A 22280-nucleotide genomic window follows, 5' to 3' on the forward strand; every position below is an offset into this window, starting at 1 on the left:
AGCAGAGACACTCAAAGCCCGCAGGAGACAGAGGACACCTGGCTTTCGGACACCACGCCTATACCAGAGAGAGATGACAGAGATCAGAGCTCAGTTTCACAGAGAGGGTGCGGAGCGACTGGCTCGCTTCAGAGCAGACCCAGGCATGTTCTTCAGGGAGCTGTGGACACCCCCTTCATTGATGTATACCATTCTATACCCCCAGTATGGTACAGGATGGAGCTAGCTAGGTTGCATATCATGATTGTATACTCCATGCATATAGCTTTGCATTCTCCTAGTAGTAGAGCTCCATCACCTCCCCCACTCATTGTACTTATTGCACACCCTGATTCAGCTTTTTAGTTCAGTACTTTTTCATTTTGTTGGGATGACAGAGGATACCCCACACAGGTACACTGATTTGTCTCATAGACCGAGTTCGGTCTTTTGGAAGACGGTAATAAAATCTCTCTCTCTCTCTCTCTCTCTCTCTCTCTCTCTCTCTCTCTCTCTCTCTTATAGGCATAGATCTGCATAGCATGCTTGTACTACCCCTTCAGCATATAGAGATGCATCTTGCCTTAGCACTCCATCCACATCCCCACCCCCCTTATATTGTTTGTATATGGGCTCCACCGATCCATGATGATTCACAGTTGTATCCAGACACATGCACACTTTTTCTTTTGTTTCTTTTCTTCCGATGACCGGAAGAACACAGTCGTATTATTTTTTGTCTCATAGGCCGACTTTGGCCACGAGATTATCAGCACAAGGGCAAAGGGATTGAGGGAATAAATTATACAACAGTAGTGGAAAGCATAAATTCATTATAGAGATAGGTCCTTACTATAGGAGAGGCCCCCTTTACAAGGTGAATGATGCCACCACATATGCCGTATGCCAAATATGATGCCAAGTGCCCCCTAATAGGTGTCACTTTGCCACACATCCTACTTTACATAATGGGTCCTTACTATAGGAGAGACTCCCTTTACAAAGGTGAACGCTGCCACCACCATATATGCCATATGCCAAATATGATACCAGGTGTCCCCTAATAGGTGTCACTTTGCCACACATCACTACTTTACATAATATCCATTTAAGAGGCCATTCCCACACAAAAGACTTATCATAGTCACAAGGGACGGGGGATGGTAACGGGGGACGGGGACGGGACGAGGGACGGCCATATGTAGGGAATGGGGACGGGGGTAGGAACGGCACTTAAAAATTACTTTGTCAGTACCACCCACTCGCCTATACGGGCAAAGCTTGCATGTCCATGGCTGTGCACCACCTCCATGAGGGGATGGGGTGTGATTGACCTCATCCCACCATGTCCATCCCGTCGTCCTTCTACGGGTAGTTGGAACTTGAAGAGCCACTGCCACGAGGAGGATGCCATGGATGAAGGATGCCTCCTTGTCACTTGATAGCTTGAGAGAGAGAGAGAGAGAAATGAAATGAAATGAAATGAAATGTTATATTAACGTCTTCAAAAGGCCAAAGTGACCTATGAGACCAAAGTTACAACCATGACATCCGATACACTATCTGGAAAAGAAAAGAAAGGACTGAAGGTAAGTATCTAGCCCTACAATACATCAGTAGAGAGCATCCGGAAGCAGCAACTAGGGAGAGTGGGAAGCTAATGCTACTAGTCAAAATGGAGTACATGAGTACATGGATACATGCATACATGAATATGGGGGAGTACAAAAGTGACAGTGAGTACAACAGTATATGGCTGGAGTGGTAATCATCCTAGGAGCTCTAGTATGGGTCTCTGCCGGATGGCCTGGATATCTGCCATAGTGAGATGCCTGGTCGGACGAGCCCGATGCCTCACAATGATGCTCTGAATCCTCCGGTGTAGGCACCGTCTCTGATGTAAGGATCCCCTCGAGCGTCTGGATCTGCCCAACTGGATAGCTCTCTCAACTAGAGTCCCACGGGGTGCCCACTGTTGGGCTGTCGGCTGTGTCCTCCCGGGTAGTCCCTCTAAAGAAGTCAGTAATCTGTCTCTAGGTGGACTCCCTGCCAATCGGGGGCGTCTGCTCCTCATAATGGACTCTCTGAGCCTGCGGATCTCCAGGAGATAAAAACCCAAGCATCGCTAATCACAATAGTCCATGACTCTAGACAGTGGTCCAAATCCCTCTCTGAAAAGGCAATGGTAGCGCCCTCGAATCTCATAATATGCTGTGCAGCGACAGATGTAGTGCTCCTCCGTCTCTGGCTCTATCCAACAAATCTGACATATCCTGTCCCCTAGAGGTATGCCTCTAAATCTGCCTGTCTCTATCTCTAACTGATGTGAAGAGGTGCGGATCTGCCCAATGGCGCACCTCAATCCATGAGACAGATGGGTAGAGAGAGAGAGAGTGAGTGAGGCTTGAGCCTTGAAAGTTGAGGGAGAACTTGAGTGTGAGGATGGGTGGGTGTGTGTGTGTGTGTGTGTGTGTGTGTGTGTGAAGCTTGAGAAAGAGTGTGTGTCTTGAGAGGCTACAGCTTGCTTGTGTGAGCTTGAAACTTGAGACCTTGGCCCTTGAGGCTTGCCGTTTGAGGGAGAGAGAGTGTGTGTGTGTGTGAAGCTAAAGCTTGAAGTGTGAGGGAGTGTGTGTGTCTTCTTATAGGGAGGGAGGCAAGAGAGAGGCCAAGGCCCAAAGCCTCAAAGGCTCAAGGCCTATGGGCCAAGGCTAAAGGCCCATGAAGAGCCCCTCCCAAACGGCCAAAAGAAAAGGTCAAAAATGTGACCATTGCCCAAACAGTAGCCTGCAAGCGTTCCCATGCAGCCGTCCCCACAACCGTCCCCTCTTGGATCCGTCCCCGGAACGCCGTGCCTTGTGAGGGACGCCCAGCTAGGGACGTCCGTCCGTCCCCGTCCCACAGTGTTCCCGTGACGGCGTCCCCCCGTTCCAAGGGTCCGTCCCCTCCGTCCCCTGTGACTATGAGACTTATACACACTAGCGATTGTTCGCACATTGGAACCGCTTTATTTAAAGCCTAAATAGAGTGTTAGTTTACACAACCACCTAGCACTTGTTTATTCTTACATTAATCACTATTAATATTTTACATACATACATACATATAGATATGTGTGTGTGTGTGTGTGTGTGTGTGTGTGTGTGTGTGTGTGTGTGTGTGTGTGTGTTTATTTTTATATTTATATATACATAGATATGTACACACATATATAGATATATATATAGAGAGAGAGACACATATATAGATATATATACACACGTGTATACATATATGTGTGTGTGTGTGTGTGTGTGTATATATAGATATATATTTATGTATGTATGTATATATACATGCATACATACATGTGTGTATATATATCTATAACTCAGTGGCTCTGAGCTCGGCCGAGAGGTGTGACACTCGACAGAGCCACTGAGCTATGCAGAGCTCGACGCCCCAGACCCCATGGCCCTCGCCCACGACCACGCCACCACAGGAAGATCCGGGCCATCATCTCCCATCATCGCAGGACCTTCTCGCGCCAGCTCAGTTTTACCACCTTGAGCACCATGTCACAACGGCCCATGAGGGATGTATTAGGGCGATATGAGAGCTCTCTACTCATGTACCTTGATCAAATTTTAAAGTTCTAGATTTTTTTTGTTATCTTTCTTTATTACTATTTTGTATCCAGGATGATGTACCTCATGGATATGATGTAACCTTTTGGTCTCATAGGTCTTTTGGCCTTTTAAAGACGTTAATACAACTTTCTTTCTTCTTCAGTCTCTCTCTCTCTCATACATGCATACATACATGTCTCTCTCTCTCTCTCTCTCTCTCTCTCTCTCTCTCTCTCTCTCTCTCTCTCTCATACATGTCTCTCTCTCTCTCTCTCTCTCTCTCTCTCTCTCTCTCTCGCGATTGAGAGAGGAGCATGGAGCGGTGTCTCGAGAGAGAAAAGATTATGCCGGCTATGTAATCTGAGAGCAGTGGAGACAAAGGAGCATGTTCTTTTAACATGCCCACAATATCAGCACATAAGGAGAGATTTCAGCACCACTTTAGAAGGATACACCGACTTAGTGAATTTGCTCTCGCATGGCCAACTTGCTGCCCTTGGCATACACTTCATCAAAATTCTCAAGCACCGTGACTACCTTGTAACGCAATTGGCCACACACTAGTCTCTTTTTTTTCCCTCCCATGAAAGGAGGAGGCTTTGTTTACAGCTTTTGTACTTACTTCGTGGGGTCCCATGGGCCGTTTTTCGGCCTTCCGAGGACGATAATATATTCTTCTTCTTCTTCTTCTCTCTCTCTCTCTCTCCATGCATACATACATGTGTGTATCTCTCTTTCTCTCTCTCTCTCTGTGTCTCTCTCTCTCTCTCTCTCTCTCTCTATATATATATATATATATATATATTAGCATGTGTTAGCCGATCACATGTCAATAATTCCAAATGGGGAACCAGCAACTGGTGTTGATGATGATCTTCCTGATGCTTGTTTATTTAAGTTAGACATGGTACCCAAATGGAGTGAAGAAATCTCGGAGTATCTAGCTTATGATTTTTTGCAAGAAATATATTTGAACAAAGACAAAATGCAGCAGCTTATCAAGCTTGTTGCACCTTATCAAACTGATTACAGGAGAGCTATATAAGCTAGGAAAAGATAATGTACTCAGAAGATGCGTTAGAGAGGATGAGTTTGTCACCATATTGAAAGAAGCTCATTTATATATATATATATATATATATATATATATATAGAGAGAGAGAGAGAGAGATACATACATGTATGTATCTCTCTCTCTCTCTCTCTCTCTCTCTCTCTCTCTCTATATATATATATATATATATATATATATATATATATATAGACACAGAGAGACATGTATGTATCTCTCTCTCTCTCTCTCTCTCTCTCTCTCTCTCTCTCTCTCTCTATATATATATATATATAGACACACAGAGAGAGAAAGAGAGAGACACACATGTATGTATGCATGTATGAGAGAGAGAGAGAGAGAGAGATACACACATGTATGTATGCATGTATGAGAGAGAGATATATATATATATCTCTATATATGTGAGAGAGAGATTAGGAAGCAAAGGTGGGCAAGCGATGCCCAAAGTTATCGTTTCAGAGCTTCGGGCCTTTTCCCATTCTAAAGAAGATCAATGAAGTTTCTATGAAGCTAAAGCTACCTCCCACCATGCATGATGTATTCCATGTTAGTTGGTTGAAGCCCTGTACAGGACCTCCTCCCTCCATTGTCCAGGATGAACATGAACAAGACATCGTGGACGAAGCCGAAGTTATGGTTCCAAAACAGTTCTTTTTGCATCATTTCAAGCATGGCTCCGGCCGAAGAGAAAGACAATTTCTCACGAAGTTTCAAAACCGAGAAATACATGAAGCGGTTTGGCTTGACAAGAATTTTTTCAAAGATTATCTGGCATTATTGACAGACTATTTGGAGGCAATGCAGCTTCCGTCAAGTGAAGCAGAAGGGGATCTCACATGCATCCCGCACTCGGATGCCACGTGGACATATCTCTACAACAGATGCAGGACCTAGAGTGATAACCGACCCTTGTGAGCCCTAGTCCAGGATGAGTCAACCAGGGATCCACCTGAAGCATCCATGATCAGGTGTACAAGTCCCGTACATGGTCATGGTCAACTGTGCATGTCCCGCACATGGAGCAGTGCTAGTCCATATGATGATGTGGTGTTCCAAGCATCAATAGGCTTTCAGCTAGATGCAAGGACACTGGAGTAGCATACAAGTGCATGGAGAAGCAGGAAATGCAACGCAATAGACTATTTCTATGTGGCCCTACATTTGGGAAGCCCATGGGCCATTGATTGGTCCCATAAAGACCCTAGACTCAGTCAGCCAGCCCATAAAAGGGCATAGGCCACAGTCGGCCAACCCATGGGAAGGGCCAAACCTCAGTCGGCCAGCAACAGTAGCATGTTGGCCAGTCCTGTTTGCCACGTGTGAAAAGGCACCTATATTATGGTGTTGTATCCGGTTGTGGAGCAATAAAAGCAAGCAAACAACTCCTTCAGCACACCGACAACATAGAAGAGGCTCTATAAAAGCATGGACTTGGAAAAGGGCTAATCTATTTCATTATTCACAAGTTCTCCGAGGACCACGATAGCCAAAGGGAAACTAACGCCAGGGTGAATTTGAAGGGTCAAGAATAGGTCATATTCAGGCTGCTCATTTCCAATCAAGGAAGGTCGAGGGGATGTCATGTGCACACACATGGACATGACTGATCCAAGCTAATCCCTGATTTGCGGCAGATAAACATTAGGTTTAGGGCACTAGCTAGGCTCAGGAAAAGCTGAGATTGGTCAAGAGAAGAGGGAGAGATGATGAGACCAATGAGATTATCAGCACAAGGGCAAAGGGATTGAGGGAATAAATGATACAACAGTAGTGGAAAGCATAAATTCATTATAGAGATAGGTCCTTACTATAGGAGAGGCCCCCTTTACAAAGGTGAATGATGCCACCACATGCCGTATGCCAAATATGATGCCAAGTGCCCCCTAATAGGTGTCACTTTGCCACACATCCTACTTGACATAATAGGTCCTTACTATAGGAGAGACTCCCTTTACAAAGGTGATCGCTGCCACCACATATGCCATATGCCAAATATGATACCAAGTGTCCCCTAAAAGGTGTCACTTTGCCACACATCACTACTTTATATAATATCCATTTAAGAGGCCATTCCCACACAAAAGACTTATACACACTAGCGATTGTTCACACACAATGGAACCGCTTTATTTAAAGCCTAAATACAGTGTTAGTTTACACAACCACCTAGCACTTGTTTATTATTACATTAATCACTATTAATATTTAACATACATACATATTTTTATATGTGTGTGTGTGTGTGTGTGTGTGTGTGTGTGTGTGTGTGTGTTTATTTTTATATTTTTATATACATAGATATGTACACGCACATATATAGATATATATATAGAGAGAGAGAGACATATATAGATATATATACACACATGTATGATGTATGTATATATATATATGTGTGTGTGTGTGTGTGTGTGTGTGTGTGTGTGTAGATATATAGATATATATTTATGTATGTATGTATATACACATGCATACATACATACATACATACATGTGTATATATATGTCTCTCTCTCTCTCTCTCTCTCTCTCTCTCTCTCTCTCTCTCTCGTACATGCATACATACATGTGTGTATCCCTCTCTCTCTCTATACACACACACACACACACACACACACATATATATATATATATGTGTCCTTGTGTAATACCCAAAAACTGAAATAAAGGAATAATAATAATAATGAATATCCTGAGTATGAATCAAAAACCCACTCAAGCTTCTGTTATTCGTTTTTTTTTTTTTATGTTCCCCTCAGATATAAAAAATGCATTTACTTTTTTCTTGGCAAAAGAAGGAGCTGAGGCAAAAATAATCTCTCTCTGTCTCTCTCTCTCTCTCTCTCTCTCTCTCTCTCTCTCACACACACACACAACGGAACGAAAAAGGGGGGAAGTTTGCAAAGGTACCCAGGTAGATCTCGCCAAATGACCCACTGCCAATCTTGCGACCGCGGCGATACTTGCCGACCTCCATAGCAGCAGCAAACAGGGAAATGATGTTGAAGTAACATATACGGGTCTCTTTGGTATTCTCCTTTCCCACAATTTTGTACACTGGGTCTCGTTGCTTTTGCCACGTGGCTCTCTTTTTAATCCCACCATGCACCTTGCCATGTCAGCACACAAAGGTGTTCTTTCGTATTTTTTTTAAATGGATATTTTGATTGCTTGCCATGTCAGCATACACACACACACACACACACACACAATGGCTTTCAAAATTTCCAAGGCCAAGATGGCCTCTAAGACCAAAGTATCAAAAGTTTTACAATTTGAACAAAAGAGGAGTATGCCTAAAGCATCCCTGATAGCTATTGTAACGAAAATTAAATGAAATGGAAATATGAGGTGGGGTGAGCACTTGAATATCTCTTTGTCAAGGTAAAGACACATAAGAATCTCATCTTTTGAGGTGTTGTGTATTGATTCCTTAGTGCATGTATGTGTTTCCTCTATGGGTCCCCTTGTAATCTTCGTTAAAATGGATGTGGTTTTAGAAATGCTTGCTTTGTGGGCTTTGTCGAGCTATGTCACTTGTGTTGCCCAACATTTAGGAAGAATTATGTGAGCTTGCTTATGTTTTGAAGGTTAACATCTATGTGGAAAAATCTTTGGCTCTTTTAGGGTTTAATTTTTATCTCCATGATTCTTGTTTGATGTGTCATGTGTCACAACTTCCTTTAATATCTAATATTATGCCTTTTTTAATCTTTCTAATCATGTTGCATGCCCTATCAATGAGTTTGTGATAGATCAAGTAGAGCATGCAAGCTATGAATTGCTTGATCAAGTGAGAGTATTAAACTTTAGGTGAGAATTGCTTGATCAAGTGAGAGTATTAAACTTTAGGTGACCAAACACTCATTTAAGATTATGAAATTCAAGTTTCTAGAATTTGAAAATTGAAGAGAGCATTTTATATCGTTGGAATGCTCTTGTTTGGACCAATAAAAGTTGGAATGCTCTTTGTCCGGACCTATAAAGGCAGAGCCTCTTGAGTATAGTTGTCCAAATTCTCTAAGCTCATCTACGTGTGGTACTTGTGGGCTGCTATTTCCACACCTCCCATTGTTTTCAAATTGTTAACTACCGTTCTTTGTGCCATTAGGTTTTTCATTTAAAGTGATAATAGCATTAACTTTTTCATTTTTTAAACCAAGAAATTACCATTCTTTATGGCATTAACTTTATGGTATAAATTTTTAAAGCATAATTTTCCCCATTTTTCCATTTTAAAACTAAGAAAATGCCATTCTTTATTATATTAACATTCCATTGCCTAGACTGTTAAAATTCTCATTTATAGTAACACCAATCTTGTCATTTATTGTGGTTGGAATAAAAATTTTCATTTTATTGATATTGACTTCACTATTTAAATATAGCATAAGATTTCTCATATTTATATGGGAAGTTTTGGCATTTGGGCTATTAGTAAAATTGCTCTATCATTTAGTTAGCACTAATGCCTCATAAACTTATAAATTTATAATGAAAGCTTAATATACTATTTTCTTGTTATTTTTATGAATTTATAAAAGCATTAACTAATTTAAGATAATTTTTTTAGCATTATCAGATTCCTTCATGGTGGACAAGAAAAAAGAGTTCCCCATGGATGTATTGTTTCTTGGCCACATCTACACACAAAAAAACAATGATATTTTTAAAGGATTTTTGTACAATCAATACAATACCATGATCATAAACCTCATCGGTTATAAAGAGGCTTAAACAAACAAAATCTAAAGTCTATAATATCACTCAAAGAGCTTGTCTTGTCGTCACTTTTGAAAAGAGCACCTTTTACAATGGCATCATGAACTAAATTAGCACTCTCTTCATGGCACACTTATTGGCACTCTCTTTATGATATTCATTTAAAATAGTTCTCAATCAAAGTATATGTTTTGTCTCTTTATGCAAGATATTGACCTTTTATCCACTTTGGAATGATAAAACAACACATTAACTCCTTGACATTTTCTCAATCACTCAAAAAGCTTGTCTCATCGTTTGCTTTTGAAGGTGGGAGCATCTTTTTTACAATGTCATCATTAACTACAATACATTAACTCCTTTACATTTATAATAGTTCTCAATCACTCAAAAAACTTATCTCATCATTTCTTTTGAATGTGGGAGCATCTTTTTTTACAATGTCATCATTAACTAAATTAATTATGCATAACACTTATTGGCACTCTCTCTATTTAAAAAATGATATTAATATAAATAGTTCTCAATCAAAGTATATGTTTTTCTTTTTATGCAAGATATTATTTTCCAGTTTATAAAGATAACATATAATGGGAGGAAAAATAGTAGCTTTTATTCTTGTATCGAAATAGATAATATTTAGTGAAGAAAACTACCTTAAGTTTGTGAAAATTGATCTCTTCAACTCATTTGGTTGCTCATGTATTTTAATAATTTCAGGGTTGCGAGAGTTGCGAGAGAGAGAGAGAGAGAGAGAGAGAGAGAGAGAGAGAGAGAGAGAGAGAGAGAGAGAGAGAGAGAGAGAGAGAGAGAGAGAGAGAGAGAGAGAGAGGAAAAGCTAATTGGGTAATGAGTGTTTAAATACAAAGGGATATTGGGGGATTCACCAGTTCCAAGAATGTTTTTTATATATAGCATTATTTTTGGCACCACTCTATCATAGAGAGGAGATAACTCTATCATAGAGAGGAGATAACTTGTCATAGTTCTTTTTTGTGGTTTTAAGTTCTAAAAAATAAAATAATGGTGAGAGCCAACAAGTAATGTGTGATTATGGCAAACATAACTAGATTGTTGAAAGAATGAAAAACTAGCTTTTAAATTATATTATTAAAGGAGCTAGGAGTAAAGCATTAACCCATTATGGGATTAATAAATGTTGCTATTAATATTCTACATCAAAAAGAAAAGACAGACACACAAAAAATATGCATAATCAAGCTATGAAGCAACGATGTCCAAATCTACAGCTTGGACAGGTGCCCGTAATGGTATGGCAAAATACTAATCATGATTTTTGCTCCAAGAGCATGTGGTAGCAAGCTAGGATGGATCGTTTATGGATGTATTTCATGCATGATTACGAGATTAAGCATTGCAATAGGCCACTTATGAGCCTTGGGTACGACTATAGTTCAAGTTGAACATTATGACCTTATATATAAGACAGTTTATCTCATAATGTAACAGACTCTCTTATTATGCAATTGAGTCTTGTTCTTGCTATTCTACTCTATCCTTATACTTGTGTAGCTATACAAAACAACAGGTGTGAGGAGTCTGAGGAGTGTGTGGCTACCCAATGAACCGTAATCGAGTTAGCATGACAACAAAATTGAGAGGAGTATGATGTAGATCTCTCTGAAAGAAGAGAGGGTTGCATCCATTGCGGCACATTGGTACGTTTCCATGATATGTTGCATCTTGTTCTTGTTTTCTCATGAATGAGAGGGAGTTTTGGAAAGAGTTGGAGCGGGCCATAACATTTTTTACGTTGCTATCGGGGGAAGATCCATTGTGCCTCTATTGTCTTGCTTTTGTTCTCTGGAGCATTCCTCCATAGCCCAATGTGGTGAGTGATGTGTCCACTTCCTGCATATGGTTGGAAAGGTGAATGTGAAGAAATATGTTTTTTTGTTTTTTGTTTAGGTATGTTGTTAATCTATTTATTTAGTTGTTTTTTAATTCTCAGAGCATGCTAAGAACTAGCTGAATACATTTAGAATGCAAGTTTCATATAGTATCTTCAAATCTAAGAGGATTTACATAGCTATATACAATATCTTCAAATCTAAGAGATGGTAATATGCAAAAAAAGGTTTAAGATAAGCTTAGACCCTAGATGTAATTTTGTTTATTTTTTGTTGTTTTTCTTGTTATAGAGTAGATAGGGAGGTTAGGAAGTGATTAGGAAAGACTAATCAAGCAAAGGTCATAAGAAATTCTTGAATTTTACTAGTTTTCACTAGTTCATTGGTTTTTCAATTAGTAGAATATTGACAAAACATTAACATAGGTATTGCAAGTGAAATTTGGCAATCTTGGGTGGTTAAATACACTATCTTTTAGAGTAATATCATCACTAATCAGTCTTTTTTATTTTAAGCACATGAGAATCATTCTAAAAACAACCTCTTTGAGTACATAGATGTGAAACAGAGACAATGTTGTGCTTACTTTTGTGTATTCTTAAGCACATGTGCTAACTTTTGGGCATTTTTAGGACCTAAATTGGATTGGCTAAGCATTTGCACTTCACTTAAGAGGCTATTTACGTATGAAAATTAGTCTCTCTTGTCTTGTTATAAGCCAGCAGCCAAAAGAAAACGTCAAAAACATCTAGAAACTCAAAAAAATCAAATAAATTACAAAACCCAAAAAGAATCTAAGAAAATTATAAAATTCTAATAAATCAAATAAATAAATAAAAATATAACCCAAAATAGTGTCTACTTGAGAATCGTGTCTCATCAAGGAGGATTCAACATAATGCAAGCCATGGCTAACCTAGAGGGATTGGACATGTCTTTGACAAAATTAAATCCATAGAGAAGGTGAAATCTACCAACCCTTAAGGTCCATGCCTTAAGTATAACTTCCAATCACACATCATATATTGGACCCATCATATGTCTCAAGTGTGCCACCACTGTTCACAACCTTGGTGACTAGTCCCATAGTGACTTGTCCTTCAACTACCACAACAAGTCCCAATCTCCTATAGATGCTAGGACTTAATACTTATTAACCCATGCAGCCCCTAGATGCCCAAACTTTAGCCATACTTAATAATCTAGGAACGGGGGTTGCACATAAGGAGTGGAAGGTGCTCTAAACTCAAGTGGATTTATATATGGACCAAGCAAGTTATCTAGAACTGTGCTCATAGAGATCTCCAATCCCATGGGAAAATATGATGGATCTACCAATCATGTTAAAGTCAAGCTATTGTTTGAGTAACAATGTGAAGCTTTTAGGAATCCGAATTGTCCTACTAAGGTACATACATTAAATCTATACGTAGTGGGAGAGGCTAGTTAATACCTTTGATCAAGGTAAAATTCAGAATTATGAAGACAACCTTACCTTCATCTATAGATTCTCTAGGTAAGGCCCTAGTATGTGGAGTGTAACAACCTACTCTATATGATAGAAAAAAAAACTCAAAAGGATTGCATCTTGCGTATGAAAGCCATGAACTCACAATGTGAGGACTTGGAGAAACTTAACGACACACAAGTGAAGCCATGGGATTGAAGAGAAACACTTTGCACAACCTGATCATAGTCTCACATCTGATTCTTTTGATCAATGTTGCAAAGAAAAAATCCATTTAGATTATGAGAACATGAAGGAGGAATGAAAGATTCATCATCTAAACTAATGGAGATAAGGTCTAAGGAGGAGAAATTGATCTTTGTGATGTCAATCAGAGAATTTTATACCACCTTGTTTGAAAAGTTTGGGAAGAAACTCCAAAAAGGGGATGAGATCAATTGAATGCAATCTTTGAAACCTCTTCCGCTTGTTGGCAAAATGTGATGTGTACATTACTTGCACTACCACCCTAACTCACACTATTCATACCTTAATTATTCATGGTAGAGAACACTCAAGCCTTTCAAGATAGAGAGAAGGAGAGGAGAATGCAAGTCTTATTGGTTTGCACCACCTCAAGCCACTCTTGGTAGAGCTTGTGGAGAGCTAGGGTCCTCAACCTTGCCTCCTTTGTTACACCACAAAGGAGCTTTGCATACAAGTGGGTAGCAAAGAGAGAGAGAGAGAGCTATGGAAAGCTCAACGTCTACCTTGATGCCATAGTGAGTGAAAATATGAGAGAATAGACAAGAGAAGGAGCGAGGAAGAAGAGAGAAAACATCAACACCATCACTCACCCACACAATCAGTAAAAGCATGCAAAGAAGAAGAGAATGAATACAATAGGTGGGGAAACCTAGGGAGGAGTGGTACGTGGTGAGGTGAAGATGAGGAGAGGGGGAGATGATGTAGAGGGTTGGTCCAAGGGGAGGCTTGCTCCTTCTCCTTACCTTTGGTTGAAGATCTTGAAGTAAGTGCACTATGAAGAGGGGCCTCCTGATGTTAAAGGGCCCCATCGACCACTTGTTATTCTTGTTGGGGGGCCTTCTTCGGACATGTCTTTGTTGCTACACACATCAGAGTCATCTTTGTCCCTAGCAGTGTCCATGGTGTCCTCTTCCTCTTCCTTGACTTTGAGTGATGGCTACATGGATTGGTAAAACTCAAGGGTCTCCCTATATTCTTCGTCAAAGATGTCCTTGGGGTAAGCCACATGGACCATGTCGAAGATATGGTGCTTGGCTGGTGTGCATGAGTTACAGCTGCTTCCAGATTTGATGGTATAATACAAGGATATGGTGCTTGGGTGGTGCGCATGAGTTATAGCTGCTTCTTCCAAATTTGATGGTATAATACAAGGATGCTAATGGGGGTGTAGGCAGTGCTAATCTTTATGGTGAGATGGCAATAAGCTTCATCCACGACATGCCAAGCCATTTGTGTGCATCCACTGAATCGCTCAGTGGAACAAAGAGGTCAATAAAGTCACCCTTGTCCACCAGGCAGTCAGAGAAGGTGAGGACTTTGCACCAGGACTGGAGGTTGAGGTTGAGGATGTGGTGAGAGAATTGAAAGATGGTGGAGGGCTTGGTAAGGGAGATTTGTTTTAGAAGAAGAGCATGGCGGAGAGGTGGTGTGGGAGGCATAAGGGACTTTAGAGAGGATGGTGGAAAAGGTGGCGGTGGGGATCTCCTCATCGTCGATAAAGATGTTGTGTTGGAAGAGGTTGAGTTGAGTTGGAAGAGGTTGAGTTGGAGGGTGTTGAGTTGAGTTGGAAGAGGTTGAGTTGAGTTGAGTTGGAAGAGGTTAAGTTGGAGGGTGCGGTGCTACAACTTAAGGAGGCCATAGGGCGGTTGGGGAGGGATAGCAAGGCTGGGTAGGTCAATAGCCACATCCACCTTTCTCTTGGTTCCTTGTGGTGATCTGCTTTGGTTAGGGTCCACCAGCTTCTTTAAGCTCTAAAAAGTGTTGTTCGAGCTTATCTTTAACTATAGCCTTGTCCTTTGCCTTGATGGCCCTTCGAAAATCCTTGTAGTGCTTGAACATATGGTTGTGGACCTTGTCCATGAGCTATTGTCGGTTACATGCCATTGTCTCAACTCTTTGGAGTGCTGTGGGGTAGCTTGGGTGAGGTCATCCCCTCAGTTTGTGTTTTGGCATGCGCTAGGAGGAGAGCTTGCTGCACCACATCGGTCTGCTCCTTTTGGCGAGCCATGTAGGTGGTCATGTTCTTGACAAGGTTCTAGAGCAGTGACAAGGAAAAGGTGGCCAAAAAGTCAGGAAGGCGTCCGTGTGAGTGGAAGAGGACTTGGGAGATGCTTTACAAAGGAGAGGTTGCCTTCTTGTATTCAGCACAACGGTGGGTCTCAGTAATGTTATGTGCCTCATGAGAACTATAAAAGGGGCCACTATCAAAATGGACTGCCCTCCTGGCACTTCTTGGTATGTTGTCAATGAGAGGGACTAAGCTATGGGAGGGGGCACTAAATTGAGTTGGTTTATCATGATCTTGGTTGGCACTTGGGCCTACAGCCTGCTATTTGTGTGAGGTTATCCATCAGGTTAGTTTCTAAAAAACCCATAAAAGTTTCAATGGCAATGGCCTCTTAGTTCAACCTCTACTTTTTGGGGTTTAGAGAGTCGGCTAGGGAGGGAGCTACTGGGGTTGGGTGCGGAGGAGGCCTGCTTGGGGTGGCGGAACTTTGGTAGCTATAAGGTTCAAGGAGCTCTTCCTAGCCTGTGACGTAGTAGAGAACTTTGGTGGGGATCATGTCGACCCTAAACTTCCCAGTCGGGTTCGCACAGATGTTGTGGAGCTTATGGTGGAATCGGTTAGCCCAATTCACTAGCATACCTTGCTTGAGGTGTGAAAAGATGAAGAGGTTGCATCTACTGCACCTATCCATCCGTTGGAGAGATTGATCACAACATGGTGAGGATGTGCCAGTGGTGTGCAGGTTTGGGCAAGTAATATCCTCCCATTTGACTTCGTCCTTGTTAATTGGGCCCTTGATAATGTCTCAAACCATGCTTTGTGCTCCACTCAGCTTTTGGTAAGATGTTGTAACTCGAGGCAGGTGCAAAGCCTCATGACCATGTTGACGGTGAGGACTAGGGTCGAGTCAGCACATGTGGTGTTGAGGTGGGTATCATAAGATGAGATGAATTGAAAATTGAAAACATGGGGTGAGGTTGGGGCCCCAAGTGGGAAGAGTGGCTAGCCCATCGAGTCCAAGTTTGTGGAGGTTCTCCATGACCTATGGTTGCTGGTGGTTTGGTAGTACTCCTATGTGTGGTAAGTAAGCTTATGCTCCACCTTCTTTTATCATACTGGATGCAACTATGGATCATGTGGCTACTGACTTCATAGAGTAGCTCCACTCCTAGTGGAGGAGAAGTTTGTGGCAGCAGCTACTTGGTATTCTAAGACCTTGGGGACTCCTCTTCTTGGTGGATGTAAGGAGGACACTAATTGAAGAAGTCTTTGAGGCCCTAGAGCAACAGTCGCCACCATGAGAATGGTAGAGGATGTAGAGAGCTGAAAGGCAAGGAGGATTTTAGATAAAACTAGTAAGAGTTTGGCTAGTAGCTGGAGAGGGAATACTAGAAAATGAGAATGTTCCCTTTGTTTTTATTGTATTTCTATACGCACATTTTTGAGTGCTTTGCTAGTTTTATGAGATTTTTATTGTTTCTTTCATATAAATTAAGGGAGAAGGATTTCTAATAGTCTTTAAGCTTTTAATTTTGTAGTAATCCTCATGCATTTTTTTCCCAATGTAACTCTTATTTTTGGTAAGCTCTTTGAAGGTTTACAACTGCAATCTAAGAAAATAAGCATGAAACTCTTGCAGAGAGGATAATTTCTTTATTGGCTTGAATAAATTGAATCTTTTTTATTGTTTGTTTTCATATTTTTTTAATGAGTCAAAACCTCGTAGATACTTCATGCCCATTAGAATATTTCTTAGCATCCCTCATTTATTGTTATTAAGTGGAACCTACATATTGTGGGACCTATAAACATTCACTCTCGAGCGGTTAGATTTCTAGACATGTTATGTTTTGTGCTTGCCTTTGAGATGTGGGAAAGAAGAAGTCCAAATAACACACATGCTTTATGTCATTTATGTGATATTCTCTATTGTATGGTTCTTTTGAATGTAGAGCTGATCATCAATGGCAACTAAGGCTCACATTAAGGTGTTTGATCATGGGTGTAATGAAAAGAAGTTGTTGGGTTATGTAAGAGTAATGGGAGATTGTACCTATAGTGCCATACATAAAGAGATTATGCAAGATGGCATTGTAAGTGGATCTTTCAAGTTTGTTATTGAAAATGAAGACGATGATGGAGTATGCACATTGAATGTGACACAAGAAGAGCATTGGCAAGTTGAGAACAAAAAAAGTGTTGCCATAAAGAGGTTATTAAGCATGACTGATGGTGGCAGGCCCTCAAAGCATGTCTATAGAAGCTTGAATGTTGCCATAGAAGCTAGTGACGTGAATGTAAGGTAAGAGGGTATCAAAGGGCACAAAATCTTTATGGTGGGAAAGTCAACATGCTTTAGAGTGTTTTAGTATCAAAAGAGACCCTTGGGCTTTGGGAGGTCCAATGTGAGAAGACTCGTAAGAAGTTGAGGGAGAGAAAGCTACCTAGAGATGATAAGTTTGAGTTTATTGTTGAAATATACAAGTGAATGGGTGTGTGCGGGAACAAGCCCTTAGTAAGAGGCTGTAAAAGAGAATCTATAAATTAGTGGGTAGCAGTGAAAAGGTGAGAAGTATCTATTGGGAGAGAATAAAGGGTAGCATGAGAAGATCTAGGATGTGTGGAGATATTCTGGGAAAAGTGAAGAGGTGGAGAGAATCAAGGATGAGGTGTCCCCCAGATGTAGGAGAGGTGGCACAAATCAAGGAGAGATCAGTGGGATTAGATGCTTGGCATCTTGTGGATGTAAACACTATAAATTGAGGCATTGGCCTAATAAGTATTTGCTGGTTTTTGAGTATCCATGATCACTACATTCAGCTATCAGTTAAGCTATCAGTATTTGCCTACATTAAGCTATCAGTTAATTGCTCACTAATCTTGTCTTAATCATCGTCTAATCACTTTGCTAATAATGTTTATTCTTGCATTTGATCCACCATATAGCTCATCACTTTGCTTGCATTTTAACATGGTATCAGAGCCTAGCTTAGGATCTATCCAATTTATGAGCTTATTTATCTTGCTAATCACCCTATTAATCATAATTAGAAGATAATCTCATTTTTAGTCTAGTTTTCAACTAGTCTCTATACCCCCAGCTAGTGGAGGAGCTCTCTCTCTCTCTCCATCCCCATAACATTAGCCCAAAACCTCTTAGCCACACTTGAGGAGACTCCACACGCTTTTAGCCAATCACCTCAAATCATCAAACTGCCGCCGGGAGAGCTGCTGCAATTCACGATTTCGCCGGCGCTTCATATTTGGAGAAAATCTCAGATCTACACGTACACATAAGAAATTGGCCTAATTCCTTCTGGCCCTAGGGGTTTTCAAGGGTGCTCCACATGCTGGTGATCTTAGATTTGTGAAATTCCTCAAGGAGAAGTAGCATCAAGCTCTGCATCAAATCTACAAGTGACTTTGGTAAAACAGAGATTAAGCATTCAATGTTTGGTCAAATATTTTGTTTCTTGGCTTGATCCTCTATTAGACTAACTACTATTAATGCTTTTGAAAGGAGTTGAGCTCATTTGAACTCTAAGTCTCCAGATCTGGCCTCCCCGCACACTTTGTTTTCTGCACACAAAACAAGGGATTATTTTACTAATCAGTGAATTAATAAGCACTAATCACTATATTTTGGTGAAATTGAGGATTAAAATTTACCATTGGGTATCTGATACAGATCCCTATAACTTCATATTATAATTCGGAGATGGTTTGATACTCCAACCATTCAATACAAATTTGTTACCCTTGGTTTTATGTATTTTTTGGTGAATTTATGCTGATAAATTTGTTGTAATCATCATTTAACACCAGATTTGAGTTGTAAAAGGGTAGACACTGCCCTTGAATCTTGAATTGGATCAAGAGGTAAGAATCCCTTTCACATCATCATGAGCACGGCACAAGAAATAGCTAAATTTAATGGGGAGCAGTATTATACATGGCAAACAAAGACCATGTATTTGCTCATGAGGAAAAATCTGTGGGGGCTAGTTGAGAGAAGAGATGAATGCCCAGAGGTGATTGGGGAGAATGAATGGAAGAGCAGGAATGAGAAAGCATTAGGACTCATTCTATGTATAGAAAGATACATATTGATAATTTTTTATTATGAAAGGGTTACTTTCTTCATTATGGATTTTTATGCATAAAAGTATATTTTTCTATTCTAAAAGAGTTACTTTCATCATATTGATTTTTATGCATAAAAGAATATTTTTTTATTATAAAAGTGTTACTTTTATCATTATTGAATTTTATGCATAAAGGTATGCATAAACGAATATTTTTTTTATTATAAAAGTGTTACTTTAAACATTATTGAATTCTATGCACAAAAGTATACATAAAAGAATATTGTTTTTATTATAAAAGTATTACTTTTATCATTATTGAATTCTATGCATAAAAGTATGCATAAAAGAATATTTTTTTATTATAAAAGTGTTACTTTTATCATTATTGATTTCTATGCATAAAAGTATGCATAAAATATATTTTTATATATATTAAAAGTGTGATTTTCATCATAAATGATTTTTATGCATAAACATATGCATAAAAGATATTTTTTATATTAAAAGTGTGATTTTCATCATAAATGATTTTTATGCATAAACATATGCATAAAAGATATTTTTTTAATATTAAAAGTGTGATTTTCATCATAAATGATTTTTATGCATAAACATATGCATAAAAGATATTTTTATATTAAAAGTGTGATTTTCATCATAAATGTTTTTTTATGCATAAATGGATGCATAAAAGAAATTCTTTTATATTAAAAGAGTAATTTTTATCATAAATGATTTGTATGTATAAAACATATGCATAAAAGATATTTTTATATTAAAAGTGTGATTTTCATCATAAATGATTTTTATGCATAAATGGATGCATAAAAGAAATTCTTTCATATTAAAAGAGTGATTTTCATCATAAATGATTTTTACGATGATAAAAGTGTGACTTTCATTAGAATTAGATTTTATGCATAAATAGATGCATATTGAATGATTATATTTAAATAAGGGTTCTCTTAATCCTCTGTTTAATTTCCGTAAAATTTGAAAAAATGAATAAGTAGATAATCTGTAAGAAGAAATGCTACCGTTTCATATTCACTAAGATGGTAATGAGAAAATTCAATTAAACTATCGAAGTCGGAGATCGAGATAAATGATTATTTTATTCTTCATAAGAAATTCATGTTTTTAGAAATCTGTAAGTAAATATTCGTCGAACGAAATTTAGAAAAAGAGAAATTGAAATAGTACCTTTCGAGAAAGATAGTTTAGGAAGAACCTTTCCAGACCCAAACTCTGATTCAGACTATTGACCAAGACCTAATTCCTTCGTCGTCAGTTTCAATCAATGACGATGTGCGCAATTCAGGAAAAATGTACTCAAATCCCCCACCAAATCTGAAACTAAGTTAAGACTTTTGATTTTGATATGAAGATTCGAAGAATTCTGTTTAAAATTCAGACCTAGGAAGATATATATATGTATGTTGACAAAGTGATTATTGTAATCTGTTACTGGATCTCGTTGATGACCAGCTGGTCCCAACGGAGAGCCCAGAGTGGTACTGTTTTTGTGAAACAAGGGATTGAATGGAAATTTTGAATTATGAAATCTGTGATCATATCTGTTTTGTCAATGGATTATTTTTATATTAAAGTTTTAAAGAGGAGTGTGTGCATATCTTTTTTCTAAAGCTAAAGTTAAGAAAGGCATTTCAATTATGGGTGGGTGAGTACTTGTTTGGTTCTACCGATTCCAGTGGTAGGGTGGTGGCTAACCCATGGGCCGGATGGGGTAGGCTGGAATCAGTGGAGTTTTAATAATCAAACTGAAAAATCTTAGGATTACGCTAGGATTCGAGTAGCTAGTTAATTCCCTGATAAATTTCTCAATTGAGTGAATCAACGGCTATGCCTGATCTTGATTAGGAAAAAAGCGTTGAAATTACTCAGATGATCAAATTATATCAGTGATAGTTTCCTTCTATCTGGTTTATTCAGGTGAAGGATAGTTTAGAATTGATCTCGTTAGAAAAATTCGTTAAGAAAATTCAAAAAGGTGGAATCGTCCCCGCTTTCCGGGCATGGAAAATTTTCCCAGTTTTGGTTTTTGGAGTGACTACAAGCCTAGTCTCGTGCCCGAACATTCGTGGGCGAGGCCCCGAGTGAGAAACCCTGCCCTCCTGCGCATGAGGGGGCTGCTTTCGTTGTTGCTGTCAATTACTAGGAGTCCGGTGCTGCGCGGAGGGGGCAGAGGGATCTCACAGTTGGTATCAGAGCAGAAATTGCCTAAATTTTTAATAGAAATCCGGGAAAGAAATGTTTTCACTTGTTAATACTATGTGAATGAACTTCAAAAATTGAATTGGAAATTTATAGATGGACACCCCGAACCTATCTGGAATTCCTGGACTCTCTCTCAGAGTCAGGATATGATAGCTTTTGCATTTGATCACCTCATCAACTCTGTTACGACCCGAATGAGCAGAGTGAGACTCGCTCTCCATTTTGAGAGTCTTTACTTTCCTGATCCTCTTGAGCGATGTCGGTATATGTGGTTCTGTGAAGGACGGTGTATTAACATCAGTACCAGTCAGCATCAGAGGCTCAGGCAAAATATTTCCTTGGCCATGATTCTGATAAGACTAGGGCTTGTTCAGCACGTTCTACTCTGTGATCATTCACCCAGGAACTTCAGAACTTCATGCCGATTTTTTAGGCTTCTTAGCCGCTTTATCCTGAGAAATAGAATTAGAGCACCTCTTTGTGTAATGAATCGTGTGTACCATGGTATGTCTTCTTCATAGTTTCGCTTCTTTATGCTATTATGACTGAGGCGGTGATTCTGGAGCCGAGCTGCTCTATGTACATATTGCAACTTTTATATAAATATAGAAATGTTTTCTGGAGAAAAAAAATTCCCTGTTGTATAAGTGATTGTTTACGGACGATCTGATAAAGAAAAATCTGTTGTCGGACATATGTCATAGATCTCCAATAAGATCATTGTCTTGTTTAAGAAATTGTTTTTCGAACCTCTTAAGTCTTAGGATCTTGTGGATGATATCAAAATAAAAATTTAATAATATATAATTTTTTGGCAGAATCATGAGACGAGGAAACCGTGGCCGTCAGCCAGACCCTCTCTCTAAAGATGACGGCTTGACCCTGATGTTTGTAAGGCTCTTCATAGGACTCAGCCAGGACCCTTCAAAGGAGAAGGGGAGAACCTAGGTGAGGCTGTGGAGAAATGGGTGGAAGCCATG

At 39.5% G+C, this 22280-nt stretch overlaps 1 protein-coding gene across 2 annotated transcripts in view; it reads right to left on the reverse strand.

Annotated features, from left to right (window-relative positions):
• The window catches only part of LOC147638321 (serine/threonine protein kinase HRR25-like), a 60190-nt gene extending 52456 nt beyond the window's left edge, over positions 1–7734 (reverse strand). The window contains exon 1 of one of the 2 annotated variants that reach the window (XM_086798248.1): positions 7570–7734. Coding sequence is in view for 1 of the 2 variants with exons in the window: in XM_086798249.1 (XP_086654375.1) it covers positions 7570–7636 (67 nt within the window). In the remaining variant the exon portion in view is untranslated. The remainder of the gene's footprint in view (positions 1–7569) is intronic. The other variant, XM_086798249.1, reaches the window with a different exon arrangement.
• Between the last annotated feature and the right edge of the window lie 14546 nt (positions 7735–22280).

Source organism: Cibotium barometz, chromosome 5, assembly GCF_041138505.1.
Source record: "Cibotium barometz isolate CiBa-2024 chromosome 5, ASM4113850v1, whole genome shotgun sequence".
Classification (NCBI taxonomy): domain Eukaryota; kingdom Viridiplantae; phylum Streptophyta; class Polypodiopsida; order Cyatheales; family Cibotiaceae; genus Cibotium; species Cibotium barometz.